The 25,819-nt window shown below is 41.7% G+C and overlaps 1 protein-coding gene across 2 annotated transcripts; it reads right to left on the bottom strand.

The window, feature by feature from the left end:
• Positions 1 to 11,148: 11,148 nt before the first annotated feature.
• Positions 11,149 to 24,362, bottom strand: LOC144532191 (phosphatidylinositol 3,4,5-trisphosphate 3-phosphatase and dual-specificity protein phosphatase PTEN). Of its 2 annotated transcripts, XM_078272809.1 has the most exons (10): positions 23,371 to 24,360; positions 18,630 to 18,714; positions 18,470 to 18,514; positions 18,329 to 18,372; positions 17,884 to 18,122; positions 17,263 to 17,404; positions 15,474 to 15,542; positions 14,771 to 14,937; positions 12,449 to 12,706; positions 11,149 to 12,266 (listed from the first exon to the last, which is right to left on the bottom strand). In XM_078272809.1, the coding sequence occupies exons 1-10, from the start codon at positions 23,447 to 23,449 to the stop codon at positions 12,081 to 12,083; spliced, it is 1,314 nt and encodes a 437-aa protein (XP_078128935.1). In that variant the 5' UTR covers positions 23,450 to 24,360; the 3' UTR covers positions 11,149 to 12,080. The 2 variants fall into 2 exon arrangements, with proteins under 2 accessions (XP_078128935.1, XP_078128936.1); XM_078272810.1 differs by lacking the exon at positions 15,474 to 15,542 and having other exon boundaries at positions 23,371 to 24,362.
• Between the last annotated feature and the right edge of the window lie 1,457 nt (positions 24,363 to 25,819).

The following is a 25,819-nucleotide window of genomic DNA, read 5'->3' as shown; positions in this document are numbered from 1 at the left end:
CATAGAATGAGTCAAAGACACTTACAGTATAAACCTTACATGCCTCTTTGGAATCTAGATTTATTTTCTGACAATAGCAAATTTAAAACTAGTGATAGGCCACATTGTGGATTTATGAAAGACATAAAAAGTGTTTTAGGTAAATAAGATTTACACGTTTTGGTGCAGCATGCATTTTTGAAACAATACAAATTAACAGAATGTGATGCAGCATCAGCGTTCAACTAAATAAAGGGACACAGAACTGAAGCCTTGAACTAGTAGATCAGATACTGCATTTGACAAAAAGTTGGTATATCCCTGTAAATCATAAACCTGTTCAGATCCTCAAATGCAATAGCAAGCAATCTAATTATCTTACATCAGCACCTATGTGCCATCTGCATTGTGTGCTGTTTGACTGTCAGACAAAAGGGGATTTAAATACTCTGTTGACCTTTATTTAAGATGTTTAGCTCAACCAACAGTGACGATGGTAGGCTGCGTTGGAGTGTGAGGCATTAACGAAAAAAAACAGTATATTGTGAGCATTAAGAGGAGAAGGCTTTTGCATTGAAGAGGTGCACGGGGCCTCATTCATAATTCAGAGGCGTCGCAGCGATATGAGAGAGGAGAACGCATCTGTCTGCATTACACCAGTGTTGCCTCTGCGTTGCATCACCCTCCCGGGTGGTTCGTTTTCAAGAGTTTAATACGCTCCCTATCAGTTGCGCTCTGGCTGTGGCTAATTTCAGCCTCAGATAAGAGCCTTTATTTGTCACCCTGTTCCTTTGCCCCATCACACAGCCTAGCAGTGCCTTCTCTGTCTGAAATCTTTAAAGGAGTGCTGACTGGATGAGCTGCTGTTTGTCTATATGTTACTTGTGACTGTTCAGTGTGCAGCATCACAAGTAGGCCTAAGGATGTTATGAACCTTCATTGCTAACTGGAAACCCATCCCCCCACACATTTATAGCTGTCTCCCCACACAAAGAGAGGCGCATGTGCCTTATTACACACACACACACACACACACACACACACACACACACACACACACACACACACACACACACACACACACACACACACACACACACACACAGCTGGCTGCTGGTCTGTCTGACCTAGTTTATTTCTGTAGGCTGCTCTAATGGAGGGACCGAGCGTGGTGTATTATCTGACTGCATCTGATTTGCATTTCTGCCCTGTCACTGGCAGATGGCACCAGAGGTCGAGAGCAGAGCTTTTTGGAGGCCCTGTCACACACAACACAAACAGTACTGCACGTACACAACACACACACAAACACATGCACAGACACTTCACACATATAAATACTTTAATGATCCGAGAAGCTGACTTACATACCAAATGCACTTTCTATCAAGTAAAAATAAGGATGTTGTATGTAATAAAGACGTGCAGGTGCATGCTGTACATATAGTACAGAGGGGCAGAGAGTGTGGTGCTTTGAACTGTAGTGTTTGGTTTACACCCTCTGCTCCTGCACTATTCATGCTTAATAGGAAGGAAGTGATGAATCACGCTCACTTATTTGTGGTAGTGGTGAGTGTTCAAGTACAGATAGAGCCTCTCTTTCTCACATACACACACACACCCTCACATGCACATTCTCTCTCACACTCTGTCTCTCTCTCGAAATCACAGAGGAAGTGAACAGACATGAAACCTCAGCACTTTGTCATTTTCTATCTGATGGAAGTCTCTGTCATGGTTGAAATCATTCAGAAAGAATGTGATATTGGGTTAATTGTTATGATACAGGGGCGCCTGGGTAGCTCACCTGGTAGAGCATGCGCCCCATGTGCAGAGGCTTTGTCCTCGCTGCAGTGGCTGCGTGTTCAATTCCGACCTGCGACCCTTTGCTGCATGTCATTCCTACTCTCTCTCCCCCTTTCAAGTCTAAGCTATCTTGTCAAATAAAGGCCTAAAAATGCCCAAAAAATAATCTTAAAAAAATTGTTATGAAATGGCATGTTTACATCTCCTGTATTGCATCAGGACATGTAAGACATCACAGATCACATCACCGATAGTGTGCAGCTTGTCTTGTGTCTGTTGCTCTTTATTCAATCTGATAAAATCTGGCTTTGTGTGTTGCAGGATGAATACACGGTGGCTTTAAGGTATGTCCTCTTGCTGTGATTTATCTGACTTGTGCTGCGCACACAGAAATGAGTGACAATGTCACAGGTGGCGTGTGTGAGTGTGTGTGCTATATGTATGTGTATGCACTGACATTTATTTTAATATGTCAGTGGTTTATAACATCTCAACTACAGGAGGTGATTGCATGTTTTCATGTCATGCGTGAGATGTCAAAAATGAAAATTTGCACTTGTACACACACACACATACTGTATTTGTGCACACACAAGCCATCCTTCTTTATTTGGAGACAGGAAACAGGGTGTGCTCTCACTCTCTTTACCTCGTTCTCTCTCTCTTTTACACACACACACACACACACACACACACACACACACACACACACACACACAGTCATACACATGTAACCGTTATTTAAGGGTGTGGGGACATTTTCCATGTGGTTTGAGTGGTTAAGCTTTGCAATTGTAAAGTGTTAAAAAAATCTGCTCTACGTAAAGACACAAATGGCTAAAGTGGAGTGGGGGTAAGACCAATTAGATTGAGGCTCATTTAAGTGTTAAAAACTGGCAAAGAAAAAACACAGCCTTGTCTAGCCAGAACATATCTTTTCTATGAGCTTTGGTGCTCCAGATGCTGACTGAGATATAATGACATTGTTATTTATTCTCAGAGTTCAAAATTAAGAGCTAAGTTCAAACAGAATGCTACTTGTGCCCCCGCCCCCCCCCCCTTTCCTTCTTTCGTCTTCTGCTTTCATAATTTTCTTTGACATGGCCATCTCCTCTCTGACTCATCCTTTAGGTCTCAAGTGTATTGTGGTGAACCGCCACCGAATTCACTCAATTTTAATATCCTTTTTCTCTCCTGTATCCCACTTTCTCCCTCTTTCCATTTCCGTTTGCTCTGTGCCTGTCTCTCTTTAGCAAAGGTTAAGTTCTGGTTCAATGTGAATTGCTTTTAATAATGCAGATTGCTAATTAATATAAATGAGCTAGCTGTTTTAAAAGAAAATAGTGTAAATTACACAGAGTATGTCAATCTTGTGAGCTGAAATAGTATTTGGACAGAAATGCCCGACAGGGGTAGAATTGGGTTTCACTGTGGCCTTTGGGTTTTTATAAGTGATAGAGAGGACTAGTCATTAACTCACAGGGAACTAATTGTGTGGTTGGTGCTCCAGTTTAAAAGAGCAAAACTGTGTGTGTGTGTGTGTGTGTGTGTGTGTGTGTGTGTGTGTGCGCGTGCATGTGCGCATGCGCGTGTTACGTCAGCTGCTTTAATACAGGTTATACAGGTCCATAAGGTCAGCAGCAGAGGAGTTTAGCATCTTTTGAACTTTTCTCTGTGATCCTGTTTAAATCTTTCGATAATTCACACACGCTTTTGTGCCCTTTATTTTGACAGCATCACTGCAACGTCATCCTCACTTCTGTTCTCTGTGACGGCGTCAGGGATGGCAGTATTGTGTGCTGTCTCTTCACACCAGCAATTGTGTCAGTTTTACCTCAAAACCTGTTAGCTACGCAACAGTTTTGGCTTTTTGTGTCTTCCTTAATAGCCTGAAATGGATGCAAGTGGAACGGGCATAAGCCTGCGTGTTTATCTGTTATTGTCTGCGGCTGTGAGCATATGCTATGGGTGTCCTTGTGTATGTGTTTTGGGATGCTGTGGGTGGGTACAGTCCATGCACATGCTATGGATGTGGATAACGTGTGTGTGCTCACTGTGTGTTCTCATTTGATGGCTGCTTGCTATCAGTGTTTGTTTGGGGTTAAAAGCCCCTGTCTCTGAGGGTGTTAGCGGGGGTCATCTAAACCGGATCTGCAACAGAATCGCTTGAGAGGCAGAAGCCTAATCTGTAGCTGGCTTTGTGCTCCCAGATTAAAGTGATGATGTTTTAAACCTTTCTCACGGCCGCAATATGCCTTTGCTTTCCTCCCTGCTACTCAGTATGTGTGTGACAGCCGATCCACACGCCCGGGTTCAAGAAAAGGACAACTTCCTCGCTATTTATGAAATGGGGAGCTTTAGCACATTATCTGAGGCGACGCACGCATGTTCAATTCATCATTTAATTTGCCTTCAGCGTGGTGTAGCTATAGCGTATCTTCTCCAGTGTTTGAGGGGAAACAGCTGCTAATCCTAATCCCCCCCCGTCTCCCCCCACGGGATTCTGTCAAATCACAGGCCCTTTAAAAAGCTCTGGCTGGCTGGTTCCAGGGCTGGTTGAGTGGCTGGCTGACTGGCAGGCTCTAAATGAAAGGATGGACTGCGCTTACCCACTCCCGTGACTGACATCCACTAGGCCTATGGATGTCACTATGTCACTTGTTTGTACAAGTATTGTACACCAGAAATTTCCATTGCACACTTGCCCACTGCTTCGTCCGATACGGTGAAAATAGGTAGGAAGGTTTAAATAAATTCATACCACACTGTCAAAAAGATAACAAAAAGACCTTTTGGTTTACACAAGATGTAGGTTTACCCATCCCGACTTCGATATTTTCATCTAAAAGGAAACTGACATACTATCTGGGCAATAGCTCAGCCGGTCCAGTGTGTCGACCATTGGTTGCTGGTATAAACCTTTTCTTTTCCTCTTCACATTTAAAAGAATAGTTTGACATTTCCAGGCAACCACTGGAAAAGTTGGGAAGGCCAAGAAATAGCCAGGCACATAACCCCCCTTAAAACCACAACTTTCCATTTTTACACTTTATTTATTTTTTGTTGTACAGATTAATAAACAAGATTTAACATGTCAGGGACCTTTTGAAGGTGTTGATAGGTGTTTGTTGGGACTGAGCCAGGCCAGCTGTTTCTTTATGCTTTATGCTAAGCTAAGATAACTGTCTCCTGGCTGTAGCTTCATATTTCACCGACAGATATGAGAGTAGTATTGATCATCTCATCGAACTCTTGGCAAGAAAGTGAATATGTTTCTCCAAATGTCATTATTATTAAAATGCTATTAACCATCATCTTGTAATTGCAAATAAATTGTGGCCACAGTGGCCACTCAGCAAATGTTACATAAGTCTGGTTTCCTTCCAAAAGTAGTACAAAGTTTAACAAAATTCCTAGAGAATTTGCTGAAGAAAATTTGAATGAATGCGTGTTTCTATCCCGCTATCGTTATGTCAACAAGAGGAGTTGAGAGCATCGATATAAACAGCTGGTACTAATTCTCCAGCTAAATGGAAAGTCATGTAGAACACTTGATGGAAATATGGCATTTAGGTTTGTTTGATTTGAAGAGCATTACAGTCTCCTCATCATTCTTCTTCCACTATTTTAGTCTTTTTAGTGGAGCCGAAGATTCAGTGGATGTGTCGTTTATCCGCTAACTCTGTTTCCATTGCACTTTATTGCATTTTGTTTTTATCATTACACCAACTTTTCAACCTCAGCTAAGCATCATTTCTTTTTGCGATATTTGAAAATGAGCATAAAAACTGGCAGATAGAAATGTATAGGCTCACTTTAAACCACGGGTAAACCAGAAATGCATAAAGTTGCAGACCGGTCTCTGGATGCATCATTGGCTGAAGATGACTTATTTGAGAGTCACTGTGTTCGTAAAAATAAAAAATGAATCCGAACTTGAGTGTTTCCGGATTTTGGATCCCTTATTCTGACTATTTCCTCCACAAACTCTCAGGATGTACAGTAAAGGCTTGTTTTTTTATGCATCTCATGAACTGTAAAACCCTGAAGCAATTCCTCTTCTCTGAAATTCTGCAGGTCTGCAGTACCATTTCTAACTTTCACTCTCCAGCACAAACACTAGTATCGGTCTTGTCCATCAGCTGCTCTCACATCAGTCATTTCAGATAATGACTCTCAGCTGGGAGAGACAGAGAGCGGAGGCTGATCAGCCGACACGCTTGCGTCTCCCTCCCTTGTTCTTGGTATGTAAGGATGAGATGGGGATGGAGTGTGCGGTTAACTATCAGTCATCAGCGTGAGGATTAGGGACTGTCATCAGCAGCCACATGCCTCATATTACCCTCGTGGTGACACTAGATGGAGAGAGGGAAGAGAGCGAGGAGGAGGAGTAGGAGGAGGCTCGGGGGAAGGATTACACCCGCTCTAAGAGTTCAGGGTAAAAGTCAGGTAGAGAACAGAGCCTGTCAAAGTAAAGTTTCATAAATGCACAGGCTCTGGTGTATGAACGTACATTTTCAAATATGCACAGATAAAGCACAGCAAAGCCCTGCAGCAGGAGCACTCTTCACTACGGGGTTCCCTAAACACAATGCAAGTTCCTGTTCTAGAAATGTGAGTATGCATGTACACGTTGTTTTGCATCTGGCTATGCATGTTGAGTGTTATTCAGTACAATGGACACACATGCTCTTCATTGATCACATAGAATAAGCAGTGTGTGTGTGTGTGTGTGTGTGTGTGTGTGTGTGTGTGTGTGTGTGTATGTATGTGTGTGTGTGTGTGCGTGCGCACGTGTTAAAGAAGGGGAGAGGTCAAAGGCGACAGCAATACAGTAAGTATTTCCATGTGCTGTGTGTGCTTCCATAAACACACACAGACTGTCAAGCATGTTGGCATATCATGTCAACAAACACACACACACACACACACACACACACACACACACACACAGAGCTGGTGTGACTCATTAGTTGAGTCAGGTCTTGACAGTAAAAATAACATCTGAAAAACATTTACCGTATATTCGTTAACAGTACGTCCAACTCATGACGAGAAGCACTTCAATGGATTTCCATCAAATGCACCTTGCCAGCTAGATTAACTCTGTACTACTTCATGCACACGTACAGCTACATGTTTCCAAGCATCTCCTTCTTCTTCCCAATTCCACTTCCTCATTCACCATAGTTCCTGTGGCTGTCGTCAGGCTATTTTGGTGCATTCACACAAAAAGAGAAACCACGTAGAGGATTCACTGAAAGATGGAGCAAGTTCACAGTATAGCAAATAATGCCACTTTTAAGAGCTAAAATGTTATACAAGGATAATGTAGTGATAATATCTAATAATGTATTCTCATTAGTGTTCTACTCAGATTTTTGCTGCTGGTGGATGCTACTTTCAAAGGCATATTATGCCTGCAATCCACAATGAGTCTTTTCCTGCTGTTGAAGGTATTCATGAAGTTTGACCTAAAATGGATTAATCAAGATTCTTGCATAAAAACAAAAATTCAAAAAAATACAATATATGTTTGATAATATTTATAATTTTTGTTTGTACATCTCTGGATGTCGGTGGTTGCATGATAATAAGATTGAATGCATTATTAATCAGAGCTTATGCTGTCTTTATCTCATTCAAAGTGATTTGTGTCATGTATAGCATGAATATAATGTTGTAAATGTAAATGCGTGTCATCTCATAACCAAAATACCCATTTTAGCATCATTACACTGGCATGCTACAAGACCGATTGAGCGTGTTTGCTAGTTTTCCTCAGACCACCATGAAAAGGGAAGGAGAGGCAAAGAGGCACTTAGCATGTAAAAAGACCATATGTGTGAGCATGAGTGTGGGCACAGAGAGATGATATGCCTGTGGTCCTGCCTGGGCTTATGTGAGTCTGTGGGAGGCAGAGTATGACTTTTTTCATACTGTAGGATATTTATTTGTGTGTGTGTGTGTGTGTGTGTGTGTTTGTGTGTGTGAGAGTGTGTGTGTGTGTGTGTGTGTGTGTGTGTGTGTGTGAGATGGTCTACACATGTGGGTGTGTGCACTTTTTCCACAGGCTGTCATTCGTGCTGCTGCTGAGTCTTTGGTAACTTACACTGCCTGTGTAAGAGTGAGTGAGTGAGTGTGTGTGTGTGTGTGTGTGTGTGTGTGTGTGTGTTTAAGCTTTTGTTTAATTTCTACTTCCTGTTTTATTCTTGGCCTAATCCAAACGCAACACAGCTGTGCAGTCAGCCAGAGAAAGAGGGCTTGGGGGATGGGTTGCCAGGTCCTGGTGAGTGCAGCCATGCTCTACAACTGCTACCAACAGATGGAAGGGAAATGGGGTTACCAGCTTGGGCTTATCTTCTCTTTGTCGGACAGACTGACCCTCACACACTCCCCTACCCCCTCATTTTGTCATCATACTATGCTTAAATCTCTATATTTTAGTGTTAGCTTTTTTTCACAGTAATTTGATGCATGGACTATGCAAGGCCATACCCGCCAGAAAAAAACATAACAAAAGATGATTGACTGTTATACATGACAAATGCTCATGTCAATATTGTGAGATACTAACTAACAATTATGAGCCACTAAATCAGAACCAAACAACCACCAACCACAAAACTCCCAGCCAGGCCAGCTTCAGTCAGGCACAATAGCTTCTGGAGATTCTCTTTATTTTCTCTTTACTGTTCTGTTTACTCCCCTCTGGCATTTCGTGCAATGAAATAGTTAATGAAGAGGGAACATAAAGCGCCGTCGCCAACGGGACAATAAGTTCACACAGTTTTTTCAAAAGACGCATTTGCACCACTGACTCCTGTCTCAATACTGTCAGCAAGCCAAACCTATTTTTAATGCCATTTTCAGAAGGAACAGTCATCAAGACATCAGCACAGCAAAAGAAACAACCATTTGTCTTTTGAGGAGCTGTCAGGTTGCATTCACACATTTATTTTCAATAACTAACCAGAATGCAAGGCCTATCATTATGATGGGTTTTTAAATGGTACACAAGCCCAAATTAAGTGACTACATGTGAAACATAATGCTACACGTTTTCTTTTGTCTGATCGTGAGTCATGATTGGCAACCACAGCCATCAGGTTGCGTTTCTCCAAAAGTTGATTCTGTTTCATCTTTTCGGCTAAGGGCCACTGTATTGTTTTCAGCATCTCTTGCGGGCCCCACCGCCGCAGCCTAAACACACTAATCACATTCAAATGAATGGTAGGACTATCGTTTTCCATTCCTGATTTGGTGTGAATGCAGCCTTAATACTCTGACAGAGGAGGGCTAAATAAAAGAGAATGGTGCAACACAGCTAATATGCTGTATATGGCTGCCTCCATTTTGGACTCTGCAGCTCTTCGTCAATGGTCAACACGGCCCAGACGGATTGCTATTGTGGCTTGCTAATGGCACAAATTCGAAGGTCAAAGTTTGACAGAGTTGAACTCAATATGAAAAATTTGCACAGATTTTTTTCCTATGAGCAAATCCACTAATTGCATTAAAATGAATTACATTTACTACAAAATGTCATTACTTTAAATGCTGGTGTAATCATAACTTTGGCCTAGTATCTTATGACTTCAGAGAATGTAGAATGAAACATTTATATCATGTCTAAATGTTCTCTTCCTGTTGGAAATGGGCTTCCATAATGGACTAGCATCAGGCTTAGTGGGGAAAGTGGACAGATTGTAAATGAAACATGAATATAATTCCATATCATTTGTTCTGTTTTGTTTACCAGCATACCCTAAAACAGTGTATCTTTATTTAGCTGGATGTATAATATCTGACCCACATAATGGAGAAAAATTCTGATTTAAATATACAAAAGTAAATATTCCTCCAAAACGCCTGTTCCTCCATTTTTGTCTCATCTTCAAGAGAGCTGGTTGATGCAGAAAAATCAACAGAGGAGCCGGTGCTCAAGACGTACAAATGAAGCAGTGTATTGATTAGATTAATATTTCAGATGCTGCTGTGTAGGTGTTTGTGTATGTGATAAGGAGGGCAATCAAAAGCTTAAAATGTGGACTCTCGAGCTCAAACGCTCTACACAAGTCAGCCCTCTTCAGTCTCGCCTGCCTGTGGAGAGCTGAGGCATCCCTCAACCCAGCACAGCACATTCATTAATAATCTACCAGAGTCTCTTCCTCCTTCTCAGCTCAGCCAATTACAGTCGGGGCCCCTGCGACTACTGCCTGTCTCATTTGACGCTGCACTGGTTTGGCTTTGATGTCTCTATCAACACGAAAGAGCAGAGGACCGAGTCTTAATAGAGCAGAAGGGGATTATGTGACTGCCTGCCTCTGGGGGTGGAACTTATATATATATATATATATATATAAAAATGTTTAATTCATACTTTATTTTATTATCAGGAGACTTTGGGCCACTCTCTGCTCTGCTATCACAGTGACATGGTAGTTAATCCTGTTACACTTTCATTTGGGGAGTCGCACAAGCCTGCGAGCGAAGCAGGCTCCATCTACCCGAGGCCTCGCGCTCCTCCCTCCTGGGCTGGTAGCCTTTTCCTTCCTCTGCTCATTTTATGTGGAGAACGCCTTGACTACCCAGCAGCGACCACTGTGCATGCGACACTGCTGGTTTGGTATGAGGTCAGGCTGCGTTTGGCTCATAAATGCTATAAAATGTTAAAGAGGTCAGTTTACTTTGAAATCAATTCAGGAAATGGAAAGATTTGGCAGAAATATCGCAAAAAAAGGTTCTCCATACAGGCGAAAGCTCAGTTGTGTGAACTTTTAATAAGCAGACACGTTTCAAAGAATCTAAACTGTTGCTTTGATAAACCGATGTGTACGCCTTTTCTCACTGATGAACATTATTGTGCTGTAGATGCTCAGCTCCCTGGTTGAGTCACTTATGTGTTTGAAGTAGGCTCTTTGCCCTCAAATAACTTTTAATAATAATCCTTCCATCACTTCCCTACATCAGGTCCCACCAGCTATTTGCAGTGCTGACCTTTAAAAGCAGGAAGTTACTGTTAACACAGCTCCAGCAGCTGCAACGGCAACCTGCTTTACAGCATTTTTCTCATCAAGTGCAGTGCACATTTTCCTCCAGCGACTAACACGCTCAGGTTACGGGGTCTGGGAGCTGTCACTTAAAATCATGACTTCAGTTGACAGCAATGTGTCAAGTTAGACTGCATTGGCTTCATCATTTCATGACAACTGCGTATCACAAAATTCATTTGCGCGCTACATGATTTTCTTTAACTGCGAACAGCAAAAGGGAGAACATTACATAAACCTCTGATGTAATTTTCTGAGCATGACTCAAAGCACTGGGGAACCCCACGCAGAAGACACATCTCAAAGCTGGTTTCTTTAAGAAAAGACAACATTGCATACATTTATTAGGGATGGACGCCAATTCCAATACATGCAAATCACCATTGTCCTTTAAATGTAGTGTTGACATTATTGCAAACACTTGTCTCCCTGCTGTTGTGTATTATATTTTTATTATCTTAGGATAAAAAAAAAAACATTAACAATTACATGGGATGCCTTGTTCTGCATAATTTAACGTATACACAGTGGGAACAGGAATGGCAATGCTTTAGACATCACAGCCTCTTCATAACCCCGCCCACCCCAAACCCACTGCCCGCATGCAGTTTGTACTGCACAAAGACCAAAAGTCACGTGAGACAGCCTGCAAAGAGCACAAGAAGCATTCACAGTAAAAGGAGGATAGGAAGGAGGATAGGATGGAGGGGAGAGAGTAAAAGATGAAAGGAGAAAGAAGGGGGGGGGGGGAGGAGAGAGGGAGTGAAACAAAGTGACTGCAGCACTGGCCTTGGTTTAGACAGGAGAAGGAGCAGCATAGTCCTAGTATATCATTCTATCTTCTCCCACACTTCAACTCCCATCTCCTGATTGTGGTACTCTTTCCATTGTCTTTGACACAAAAAAAAACAAAAACGTTTATATGCATGTATATATGTATATACATATACGAATGTATATAGATATATAAACACATTTTTATAGCTAAAGCACCTTTTCCCATGGGGCAACAGTGTCAATACCTCGCACATGGTACATGGCCCTGCCAAAGAAAAAAAAAAAAAAAAAAAAACATATTGGTCAGGATATTTATCTTTTTTTCCCTAAAATTGGCATTTGACATGATGATATTCTATTGCCGTCTGGGGGAGGGAAGGGACAAAGGTTCTTCTTTTGAGTTTATATTCAAGTTTTCTCCTTTTTTCTGGTGTATAATTTCTTCTTTTCCTGTTTAAAAAGAGTTCACACTTTTGTGATTTGCGTGTGCTGCTCTTCATCAAAAGGTTCATTTTCCGGATCAGAGTCAGTGGTGTCAGAGTATCGATAATGGTCTGGCTCATTGTCGCTAACGTCCGGGGTGACGGATGTCGAAGTGCTTGCCTCAGAATTCGAAGGCTCCTCCACGGTTTTCGTAAAATACAACTTCACCTGGAATTGCAAATTAAGAAAACCAACTTCAGTCTGTGCAATAAAAATGATAAACAAGCCTCATCATTGCTCCTTCCATTACTTTCTATAGCAGCAATCCTAGTTAAAATGAATGACTGATTTGACAGACTTAAAAGATAATCAATCCTTTTATCCAGCAAATATCCAAATGAAATCCTTACCTTGAAGTTTGGCGAGAAGTAGCGGTTAGCTTTGTCTTTGTTGGCCTTGTCCAAGTCGTTCTTAGTGAGCGTCAGGATGAGGTAGTCCCTGTCCCGGTCGCTTTCCCTGCACTCGGTGCTCTGCGGCTGGCCCTGGCCCGGTGCCGGTACCCCCTGCTGGCTGTCTGCGTTGTTCACCGCCCCGTTCTCTATCTTGTCCGCGCTCTCCTCTGGTCCAGGAATGAAGAACGTGTTCACCCAGAAGTGAAACATTTTGTCCTGAAGGGCAGAGTTAATGAGATGTATTGAAAAATTGGGCGAAACAGAATTCAAAAAGGAACTAAATACGGCTGGTGTTTGTTATTGTCAAATCTCAATAAAAAAATAAAAATAAAAAATGTAACCAACAATGTGTTAGTCCGTCTCTAAGTACTTCCAAACTTCCCTACCCACTGTCTGTGGCACTCAGCTTCGAGCCCATTTGTTTCTACTGAAGATGTGAATGTTTAAAAACTGCTCCAAGTTTTTTATTTTTTTAAATAATTATTATTATTATTATTATTATAATAACAGAGCTTTTAGCCACTGTAGTTTTTAACTTTGCCAAAACCCAAGTACATAAAGCATTTGTTGGGGACTATTTTCAACTGTGACTACACATTTGTTGCGTTACTGAGCAGTTATGGCAGCAGGACGGATTGACTCAAAATAAACTACAGTGCCCTGCTAATGCTAATGAAGTAACGTTGGAACTAATAACATTGGCTAATTGTAGGGGTGGAACGGTACATGTATTCGTATTGAACCGAAACGGTACGGGCATCACGGTTCATGAATTAACACGGAGAATACACGGTATAAAAATTATTAAATTAATATTAAAATTAATTTGCATGCAATTAAACTTGCGTGCAAATTAGTTAATGTAATGCGGAACTACCGTTAGATACGCGGGTTCTAGGGACACCTAATCTGTAGCCCTGCCTTAGCTCTGAAGCTAGCCGAGTTCTCCGCCTACATGCAGTTTTTTGACAGGTCGACGGTCTAGTGAGTGAGTCAGAGATAGCAGCACGAAAGGACGAGTATGGCGAGTGGTGGCGACCCACAAGAGTTCCCCGCTGGCCTCTTTAAGATTGTAAGTTTGGGAAAACTTCGAGACTGTATGGCTGCAGCTTGGAGCCTCCCGTGTCATGCACTCTCATCTCATGCCCTCCCGCCTGGTGCCTTCCCCGCCTCGAAAACTTCAGTCTTTGGGTCAGTTACAGTAGTACATGCGAGAGAGTGGTGGATAAGACGAGGACTGTGTGTCGGCACTGTTCAGCAGTTGTTGGGTATGTCACTGGATATACATATAACATGCATATCCGACGCCATCACCCAGATGTACCAATCACTGGAACGAGACAATCTGTCCAACTTCTCCTCCCTACAGTGCTTAACTTGTGTTGACTTCGGATCACACTGACCCGTTTTAAAATTTTGTTTTATATCAGAAAATATGGGACGTAGAAATAAGCGCTGAAAATGTGTAGAAGAAAAACTTAAAAAACTTTGGAAAAACCAAAGAAATTATGAAAAAAAAGGCGTCAAAAAAAAAACCTTGTTTTCTTCAAGGAAGACAACACAAGGGTTAACCAGCATTTAGACACAAATACAAACAGGGCTTCAAGTATTTGCTGCATGTACTCGAACCTCGTTACAACATGCCATCCACATATTTTTTTGTCGTTTATGTAATTTGCACTTTCATAAATAAGAGATGCCGTTTTCAGTTTTATAGCTGATTGTCTTATTTTGTTTACAAGTCACAGATGGAGTCTGGAGATGATGTGGGGTACTTATTGTTTACATCTTACTTTACATACTTCAGGCTGTTGTAGCTAGCTCAGAGGAGAGACTGGATGACACTAGGTGGTACAGCCTGAGACATGCACAATATAAAAAAAATTGCCTTCTGCATTCTACTGAACGGTGATGTCTGAACCGAGGTATGAACCGAACTGTGACTTCTGTGTTCCACCCCTAGCTTTTGGACAAGGAAAGAGGTCTATGGCAGAGAGTAATACACTATATCAGGCTTTTGCAAGAAAAAACAACTTTTTTCATGGGATTTGTTAATGAAAAAAATCTCCAAAAAAACAGAATGCCACCAGCCTTGTCCTTTTTAAAAAAAGCATAATTGTTGGCAGCGATCTACTTGAGAAAATGCTTAAATAAATGCCTATTCATTGTTCTTTGACCTAGCAGACGTCATGACAAATCAACAGCTTAAATAAGCTCTTCATGACCGACAGAAATGTGTCAAACTAAGTTACAATGAAAGCCCCTGAACACACAACTAACCTTCTTCATCATCTTATTCTGTTTATGGAAGAACTCCACTTTGATGTCTCCACAAACTGGCAGCGGCTGGGGGAACTCGAAAAACATGTGCTTGTCCTCGCGCCGCGTCTGAGCGGGGTTCGACGTGTGAATCTTCACTTTTAGCTGGTACACCACAAACTGGGGATCTGCAAAAAGGTCAACGTTGCACCAACGTTTGGGGGGGGTGGGTGGAAAGATTGAGAGATTTGTGTGGAGAAGAGACAGAAAACACAAGAAGAAGAGTGAGTGACAGGAGGAGTAGGGAGTGAATAAAAAGGGATAGACATGACAGCAGCGTTATACGAGTTTGACAAAAAGAAACAGCACACCACCACCTCCTCCCCCCTCTGAATAAGTGCAAAATAGTATATTAAAATTAAGGAGGGGAAAGGGAAAGACCACACAATGTTAACACCCAAAGAGACCCAGAACCAGAGGCATATGACCCTATTCTGACAGACGGTCTTGGACCGGCGCAACACGTTACATATAGAAGAATTTGAACCCTTCTATTTTCCTGCTGGGTGGGAGTGGTGCTGGAGATAACATCATATACCTGTAAACTAGTCCTATATCCTGCTAGGCAACATGCCTACCTCAGAAGGCTCCTGCCTACTGGATCTCTGGGGCCATATAAAAAAGGCAAATGAGTGAAATGATAATGGATGAAAGGCTCATTTACCCCAATGCCAATTCCCTTTCTTGAAGCCCTGAGGGGTCGGCTCGCTCCTGTTTTTAAAGGTACTGTCCCCTTAGAGAGAAAGAAGGAGATTATCATTAACAGGACCTGGCTGGCCTGTCAGGGGCTTGACAGCTCAGCAGGCACAAACAACAGCTCTACACAAATATTTACAGATATCAGCATCGACATAGCTTTTCTTAAAAACAACATATAGTATGTGGCTTAAAAGTGGAGTTATGCATCTTAAAACATTTGACGTGGTGGATTGTGAGATGCACAAAGGGGAAGGGCGTACTTGACTTCGCTGACAACCACAAAACATTTGAGTTGTCTTTTGTGGAAAAAAAAATAAAAAACAGAAATGTGTGATGTGGAGTGTATTTGTAACAGAATTATCAAACTTGCTTCTTTTTTTACAGCTATGGTGAGCTCAAACCTCTGTGTGTGTGTGTGTGTGTGTGTGTGTGTGTGTGTGTGTGTGTGTGTGTGTGTTAAGACGTCAAACTCAGAATAGGGCCTTTTTCAAGGGAGTGTTAGAAGGAAATACAGTCAGGGAATATTCAGCACAGCCAGGTGTTAAGGGTGAAAAAGCCACAGATAGTTTATAATGGACAAATCAGATACATGAAAAGGCACAACAGTGTGTGTCTCGGACACATTATGAGAAATAAAAAACATAATAGAGAACTATTAAACCGAAAAAGGGTCATTATCTGCTTAGAAATTTCACCAAAGGTCTCACAAATGTCTCCGTTTGGGTGACTTAAGTTGAATTACGGTATAAGTTAGAGGATATGGAAAGCTAAAATCAGTACTGATGTTAAATGATAACGTTTTGGTTTCAGTACACTTTTACAATCACGCATATTACTAGTCAAACTGCTTTGTGTCTGTGCCACTCTGCCATTTAACACAGTGCCAGTGTTTGCGCACACACCATTTTACAACAAAGTCCTACCACTCAAGCCAAGCAAACACGCAGTGATAGGTAAACGCTGAAAGACTGAGTGACTGAAACCAACTACAGTGACTTAACACTTGTATGTAAAAGAAAAAAAAGTAAAAAAAAAATCACTGACTAAACTGACCTTTACTGACTTTTAGTTACTTCCTGGTTACGTGTGAGTAAAGCACACAAAGCATATCTGGCTGTGACTGTACTGTCCGGTGTGTGCGTTTACTTCCCTCGTGCAGCGCTTTAAGTGTTCTACTCTGTTTAAACAGTGCATATTGTAATTTCTCTGAATACTGTGCACAGAAAAGTATTGCACAGCAGAAAATGAACAAATGAAAGCAATGCTTATTTAAAAAAAGGCTCAAATGCTCAACTTTGAGTTTTAAGATTTTCTCTTCTCTCTTTTCTATTATCTCAAAAACCTTTTATCAATGTTTGTTTTTCTTGAGTGGGAGAAGTCAAAGAACAGACATCCTATGATCCTGATAACATTTGAAAACGTCATGACAAATAGAGGTGATCTGATTGAAAACGTAATTTTTGTGGGCGGAGAATGAGTTGGCCTTGTTGGAAGCAGCAGTAAGAGGACTTAATCAATAAGAAGCTGCCCTTGTGAGTCAAAAAAGGTCTAAAAATACTACAGCGAAATTCGGCCACCCGGTACAGGACGACTCAACTCTACCATCGATGACCGGTTCTGTTCTATGGTGCTGAACCGCAGCGTGGGTGAGCCCTACAGTGCACAGCACATCCAAGTCTCTCGTTCCGTTTGAACAGCGCTATGCATGCCTACGCCCTAGTTTGGAGTTAAAGTTGAACATGAGCGTGACTCACTGCAGGTGCCCCCGCTGAACATAGGGAGAGTCTCGAACACCATTTTGTGGAAGAGGAGAGCCACCGGCTTGTACTCTAGCTGGTTCTTCAGTAGGTAGCTGTAGTAGTAGACGTAGCGGCGCTGGCTCGGGATCGTTACTCCCTGCAACAACAGTGACAATGTTTTAGAGATCCTGAACGTACAAAATGGTTGTCTCTTTTCTGCGTGTGATCCAAGTGTTTGCAACTAGAGTGGGAGCAAAAAAAATGACTCAACAACTTCGATGATCAAGTCACTTTGAAAGCAAACAACGCCAAATATTATCTGTGACCAGCTCCTTAAAAAAGGAGTATTTTCTGCTTTTCTCTGTTTTACCTAGATTATTGTTTTTAGTATACATTACCTTATATAGATTTTGGAAAAGCAATTTCAATAGGTCACCTTAGAATCTGGGAAAATGCTATTTTCACAATTTTCTGATAACTGGACAAAACTAAATAATCTGCAGACTTATCGATAATGGGAAAAAAATAAAATAAAATAAAAAATAAATCAGGAGTTTCAGCCCTAGTTGCAACAATTGATCTGAAGTGATAAACAGCTGCCGTGTTGAGACATTTGGTCTCAGATTGACATATCACCTTCTTGTCCCTTGTCCTGACTTCACCATAAAAGTCAAGCGCTTCTTGGGCCTCCAGGAATTTGCCTCGATGGAGGAGATAGGCGCAGATCATGACTCCAGTGCGGCCCTTCCCGGCCTTGCAGTGGATGGCCGCCACGTGATTGTCATCCTCGCTGAGCCACTGGTCCAGGTCTTCACAAAACGGCTTAATTAGCTCCAGCTGAGGAGGGTTGTGGTCTTCGAAGGGGTACTGTGCAACTGATGCGTGACGGGACGCAAAGTTGTAACCAGAGAAGAAAAGAAATGAGGACACCGATCAAGTAGGTCAGAGGGGACAAGACAGGGAGGAAGACACGCTAGACATTTTGTGGGATTTCTTTTTTTTTTTCCCCTCGACCTTGTGTGTCACCAGGCTTTTAGGTCAGACTGAGAAAAGCATCTATGGAACACATAAAGCAGCCTACCTCTGCAGTTAAATTTGGCAGCGTCGTAGTGTCTTTCTGCACAGCTGAAATGGGAAGAAAATCAAGTTAGCAAACACACAGAGGAAGTTATTAAGCGAACAAAGAGCAGTTCAGGTATAAAAGAAAATGTGGAACACTTACAGGTTGTAGATTTTGTAATGGTTTTTATGCTTTGAATCCAAAAACCTGTTTGCGGGAGAGAACAATATATTTATGTGCCAGGGCAAAATGAATGGACACAAATGTTCTCTAATTAAATGCCTCTTTCTTACATTTCCCTTTCTATTATCACATAACTCACCGTACTACATCGTCTATATTGTTTCTGTACACGCCTTCGAGTCTCTCTGCTGGAAAGCCCATTGCGATGATGTTTGGGTAGATATCTGTTTAGGCAGGGGTCAAGGTAATGTACATTGTGCATGACTGTGGAAATCAAGCCTATTCAGAAAAGAAGGCATGAAAGCAGCAATACCGAGGGGCCCAGCGCCACAAATCTAGAACTGGAAGAATAAGTAGGTCTGCCTATGCTTTCAAGAGCTATGTAACAAGACTAAAAAAAATGAAATGCATTTCTTTAGTTGAAAGAAGTTACAATGCGTAAGAATATAAGCAGAGGATAAAAAAAAGTTTCAGCCAATGTCAACATGAGGGTGTCAATGTAGTTAAGGATAGATGGGAGCACATAGAAGGGGTACTGATCTGTGTGTGTGTGTGTGTTGTGACAGATGGCCTTGACAGTTAGAAGCAGGCAGAGAGGATGGGAGTAACAGCTCTCCTGCACGAGCCAGGCCCACATGTGGGTGCACGAGGAGAGTCTCCGCTCCCTGACCTGCATTTATTTTTAGAGCCCAAAGTTATATTGGGATGATTGCAAATGTTCGGCTTATCCCTCTTTCAAGCTCAGCCGGAACAATTTGAATATCTATGAGATCGAACGTGGGGAACATGAAGACGCACAGGTAGAAAAGGGTTCATTAGACAAAAGTCTTTTGTGTTACGACTTGCAGGTTGCACATGCAGCAGAAGGAAGCTGTGTTTCTATGACATGCGGTGATGGACAAGACAAGTGCAAAGCAACACTTGGCGAACCGCATGCACCTGATTCCACTACAAGTCCAACTTCTATTTGCACCACGTTGCTCGTGCTACACCTGCCTTTAAAAGTTGCACTACATCATCAAATGGGCCTCAATACTTCAGATAGCTCAGGATAGCGATGGAAAATGTCGTAGCCAATTATACGGTGACATACATACATACAATGTTAAAGGCACACATGGGTGTCATGTTGCAGAGAAAAGAATAATTGAGTTGGCGCGCATGTCTTTGAGGCTCGGCTGCAACGCCTACCTGTAACTGAAGTCTGCTTGTCGCCATAGCTGTGGGATTTCACACTTTAACCACTGACTAAAGGGCAACCTTTTCTTACACTTCCTGTGCCACGGTGTCAAAAATAGAAAAGCTGAATATTTCTAATTGGATGGGTTGGTTTCATTTTGAGCAGACCTATTTTCCCAGAGTCAAATCACTTTTTGACTGGTCAGAAAAATTTGACACACGCATCTGACAACTCTGGCTTAGCTAGTGTGCATGTGCAAAAACACACAAGAACAACCCTTTCCATGGTGCACTGTTCCATCAGTAGACCTGCTGGTATAGAAACATTTTTGGAATCCAGAACATATAGACACATATCCAAAGATTAAAGTGCCCATATTATGAAAAAAGAAAAATCTATTTTTCTGGGATTTGGAGTGTTATTTTGTGTCTCTGGTGCTTCCACACGCATGTAAACTTGGAAAAAAAATCCATCCATGCTGTTTTGAGTGAGATACAGGTTTCTGAATGTGTCCTGCCTTCAGTCTCCGGGTGAGCTGTTCAAAATCTGCAGGGCTTTCCACGTCAGTAGCCGAGACGAGGTGGCTAACCGTAGCATGCAAGCGCTAGCATGCTAGCGCTAGCATGCTAGCGCTAGCATGCTAGCTCGTTCTCAATGGCAAAACACTACTACAACACACACTAGTTCACCATAATCTACAAAAGAACTACTTACATGTCCCTATTCTGCAGGTATTCCACGCAAAGTTGGAAGTGTGCCCTCGTTTAGAAGAAGTCTCCGGGCTAATCCTGCTTGTAATAACTGAAGTTTTAGAAACAAACAGCTAGATGATGTGATCTTACCTAGCTACTGCGCATGTGTGCCTCCCAACAAGGATGGGATAGAAGTGCAATGCCTGACTCTGTAGCTAAAACAGAGACCTGGACACAGGGTGAAAAGAGGATCTGCAGCAATGTGCATTACAACAAAAATATGGTGTTTTTCGAAAATTAAACCATGTAAACCTATTCTGGTACAACCTCAAAATACAATGATGAACCTGAAATGAGCATAATATGGTCACTTTGATGAAATTTCAAACATTTTTAGCTGGAAAACAAAACAAAAACAAATGATGATATTCAACCCCTGTAAAAAGAAATTCATTGAGTGCCCCAGTGCAGCTTCATACAGCTGAGGTTTTGTCAACACAGGTCTTGATACATGAATTCCACAAGCCCAATAGCAAATCTATGCCATTATTTGCATACAGCCAAGCTACTTCCCTTTAGCTCAGGACGGAGAAGCCTATCTGTACATACTGTGCCATAATCCCATCCATTAATGCCACCTAATTAGGAGCCAAATACAGATTTTCTATGCTATTTTGATTGGCTATGCCAACACTTGGACATACTGGCAAAGTGATCCCAGTCACTCTATTCTAAAAAAGCTCCAGAGCTCCCAGGAGAGCCTCAGCCCAGGGCATGGGGGGGGGGGCTTGGTCTCTGCAGCTGGGAGGAAACACACATACGGGACCCCCGACGGAAGCTCCAAGTAGGAGGGAAAAAAAAGAAAGAAAATCTGCCATTTCACACATGCCTTTTCTTTAAAGCCATCCCTGCCTTAGCTCTATGCACATGCCAAATCCACAACTGAGAGCAAGAGGGGGGGGGGAGGGAACGGACGAGCGCTGAGTGAGGAGGGGGTGGGGAGGACAGGAAAGGAGGAGAGCAGAGGAAAGGGGGCAAGCACAGGGAGGGAGAATTAGAGTGTGAGTAGTAAAGAAAAAGAGCAAAGGAGAGGTGGTGGGTTGAGAGGGTAAGAGCTCTCAGACAGCAACGCTGATACAAGATCACTGGTAACTCTATTTTAAGGGCAATTCCCAGAACTGTGATACTGCATTACATAACTGCAGCGAGCCCATATTGTTTCTAGACACCATGCCAAAAATGATAAAAGGGATGGTTAGAAAGGGCCCACATCTGAACAAGAAAAGACATCAAGCCAAAGAAAGATGCCACTTTTGAGTGGCGTGCACCTTTCACACCTGCACAAAGCTCTAGAGACACAAGTCATGCCACAAGCTTTACCACATTAGAAAAGCAGGTGAGAAACATCTGATCAAATATTGTGATGCACACTTCAGCATCTGCAGTCAAACATGCATCCCAGCTGACACCTCTGTTCAATATGTTATTTATAGCGGCAGTATTGAGTCAAGTAACTAGCACTCAGCTTCACATTTACATTCTTCTACAAAAAACACAAAAACGCTATAGAGCAACATTACCAAGTTAATGTAACAATTACTGATCATAACCAGAGCAAATTATGTCCATAAATAACAAGGCCTGTTTAAATTACATGCTGAACGGATTCAGATACGGCTGCAATTTAGAATCATTTTCATTATCTATTAATTTGCCCCATACCCATCCGACTAGTCATTAGTTCTATAAAAGGGTCAAAAAAGTAGTTAAAAAATTGGCCATTACAATTTCCCAGAACCCAAGTTGGCATCTTCCAATGCCTTGGTTTGGCCAATAACCCAACAGTCCAAAACAAAGATTTTTAATTTAATATCATGTAAGACTGAGAAAACGGGCACATTTTCACATTTGAGAAGGTGGAGGCAGTGAATTTCTGCAATTTATATTAAAAAAAAAACAGCAACCAATTATCAAAATTGACTCATCCATTATTCATCTACTTGTTTCAACTCTGAAACGAGAAATATCAAACTCAGGACTCAAAAGGCCAAAAAGGATTTCTGAAATCCTGATAAAAAGTCAAATGTACATCCAACTATAACCATAACCCTCTCTCAGTACTGTCACACATTACATTTTGCATTCAGTTGTCCATGGTCAACCACATCAGTTGCTAATCTAGTTTATCACCAGCCAAAAACCTAAAAATACCAACTCCAGTACCAGTGGTACTGCACTAGGGAACCAGGTCAACTATTATCAGTGGTAATAGATGAGAAATGAGTCCTGCAGAGGGAACTGAAATAGCAATTCTTAAAGCTGGAAATGATTGTATCTCCATAAAAGGGAAAGAAATTTGTTAATTTGATTTTCAAAGTTAAAATCCATCAATGAATACTCACCCATAGAGGACACAGGTGAGGCAAGGGTGAGTGTACATCAGGGATGTTAGTATTTTCAGCTACTTGCATCATACACCAGAAACCTACCCTATATTCTATCTAGATTTATAAACATGAAACATTAAGTAGAAAGATATTCTGAGATGAATACTAGACACCATCTACCTGCCTTCAAACAACAACTAATAAAAGGAATTAAAAAAAAAAAAAAAAAAAAAATAAAAAAAATACTACTCAATGCCACTAACAATTTCACAACCTCAAGCTAGGTCCACCGCTGGGTGACTGGTATGCAAGTTAAATGCCCTGTCGTTCTTTCAAAACACGAACTAATGTCCAGTGAAACGGGGCTTTCCAGCAATAATATGACTGTGACATGTATGCGTGCTGGTTTGACAGATCCACCATCTTTCAAACATGCTGGGTGACAGCAAAGCTGCGCTCTCTGATCAACTAGCCAGCTCGCTAAGTTAGCAGGTAAGCTAACTACCTCACGTTACTGCACTGACATGTCTGGTTCCAGTTCTACTACTCAATGCAACTATTACTCATTACTAGTTAATGTTCCGGATGCCGGATAAACATAAGGGACATATGAAAGGATACATGTTAAGTCCAGGTCGAACCCATCTTCTTGATATCTCCTTTTGTTCCGGCTGACCATTTCTTTTATAATCGCAGCCATTGTAATGTTAGCAGGTGACAGGAGTCTATATGGGGGTAACGTTATGGTTAAATGATGAGAACAGTTTTTTCCTAGTATTTGTTGTATTGTCGTGTATGTCGCAGTCAGTGGGTCAGCTCTCCGTCGCCGGCTGCTCTCTGAATTCTGCAGGTCCTCGCAGAGACGTGCTAGCCAGCGGAGCTAGCGGTGGCTGTCGGTAGGATTAGAAAGGCTTCCTCTGGATCATAAAGACGGGCCTTACTCTGCTCCTCCGTGCAGGCCCGACTTTCCCAATCCTGCAAATCGTCTTGCAAACACCCCCGAATTAAATACATGCAGTTGTCCTTTAGATGCCAGACACGGTCCAAGCCGATGGCTCAATCGCAGCAGCCGCGATTGACAGCGAGAGGATAGAGAACTCACCGGTTCCCGAAACCCGTATCCAGTCACTCAGATGTAGCTAGCTCGCTAGCTAACGAGTTAGCTAGCGCAGCTATGCTAGCTCCTTTTTCGATCCAAAAGCCTCCTAACGATTCAACATTGTCATCGACTGATTTCCAAGAACACATCTGAAACAAGTGACAGGCTCCACCTTAAATGTATATAGACTATACAAAGATCAGAAATCTGCACAGATTGGTTTGACAGTTGCGTCCCGGGGAATCATCGTTCTTCTTTTCTCGTTCCTCTCGCTCCAGCTGAACTCTCAGGCTCCCATCATGGCCTCCACCGAAGGAAAAAAAGAAGGTAGAGCAGGCTGGGATTTTAGAACAAATATCCCACCGCCTTCACTATATAGTTCCACAGTTTAATTTAAACCGGCAAATGCAGCATTAACTCATATTGTTTCAACAATAAATATTAGAATCCGATGAACAACTACTTACATATGTAATCGTTTTAACCCTAAAAAGCGCAACAATCGAGTTATTTCGTGCTTTTGGCGGAAGGATAAAGTGAGTCCGCATGCGACGCTCCCTTCTGTCAAACTGATCACGTGTGGCTGTAATTAGGGAAGTTTCCAACCTAATGTCACTTTTCGCGGTTTAAACTGTCATTTTACAAAAATATTTTTGTAACATATCAGTTCATAAGACATAGATATTAGGTTTACAATGGAAACTAATATACTTTGCAGTACATTCATTGCCTTCTTTAAACAATGTCCTCAAATCAATCCTAAATTATAATACCAACGTTGTTAATTGCATGGACCATAGACTGAAATGTAGTTTACGTTGTTGGATGCATCCAAAATATTTATCTGGAATAAATTCTAGGTTAGGGCTCTACATGGTTTGGATTAGATCTGAACCAGTTAGTTAAATAATCAATTAGTCAATCCACAGATAATGAAACATTTTGATTATCGATTAGGCTAATTGGGTTTTTTTAAGTGCCAAAAATTCACTAGTTCCAATTGCCGTTTGCCTTTGACATTAACCTTCATGCCAGTACTGAACACCTGAGTGGAAATGTGACTTTATCACATTTATATGGTGTTAAAATACAGAAATATTAGGCCTGTATGACACAAGAGATTTACACCAGTAGCTGTCCTGGTCATTTCTCTGTGACATGACATGTTGGAGGTACAGTAGTTGGAGATTTTATAAAGTACTGAAGGTGCAGTTCAGCAGATTCAAATGGGGTTACCTGGAACATCGCAGATTAAATGATCTCATCCCATGTGAGGCTAATTTGGAATCTGCTACAGTGGAGACTGGTTCTCCTCATAGAAGAACACTCATCTCGTAGAAATGTAACCCCTACAGCTGAAAAAATTAATCAGTTCATCAAGTTCACGCAACCATCTCAAGTATCATTTGAAAGTGTCTCAGGAGCTCATTAATCTGTTATAAAAGATTTGGCTGGCAAAGCAAATCCAGAACCAACCCCAGTTTTTACATTGTAAACAAAATGTGCAAAAGATAGACTATTAGACCATTTTAAAGAACATCTCCACTGTTGACTGCTACTTGCCAAAGTTCACCCTTCATTTAACAGAAAGACAGAGTTTTTTCGGAGGCTATCAATATGGACATAACTATCAGTAGGTCTGGTGTCAGTGAGAGACGTTATCATGATGCGTGTTGTTATCAAGCCTACCTCCGGTCAGAGAAACCCACAGTGACTGTGCCCTTTTACATACATTTACAGTAGTACAGTTGTTTTGTATTTTAGTGTTTTCCTGTACCACTTCTTGCCAGCAGATGGCAGCACTGTACTTTTGGCTTTGTAGCTCCAGAATGCCACACTGCCTGGTCAACTTTAACCTTCAGTTGATAAGTATGCACCTTGTACACACAAAAGTTAACATAAGGTGTGTTGCATAACCAGTGGCACATAGACGAAATCAGGACAGAGGTATCACTGAAAAAAAAAAAACCC

The sequence above is a fragment of the Sander vitreus genome, chromosome 17 (assembly GCF_031162955.1).
Source record: "Sander vitreus isolate 19-12246 chromosome 17, sanVit1, whole genome shotgun sequence".
In the NCBI taxonomy this organism is placed as follows: Eukaryota; Metazoa; Chordata; class Actinopteri; order Perciformes; family Percidae; genus Sander; species Sander vitreus.
Note: the sequence above shows the minus strand (reverse complement) of the source record. Positions and strands in the feature narration are given on the sequence as shown.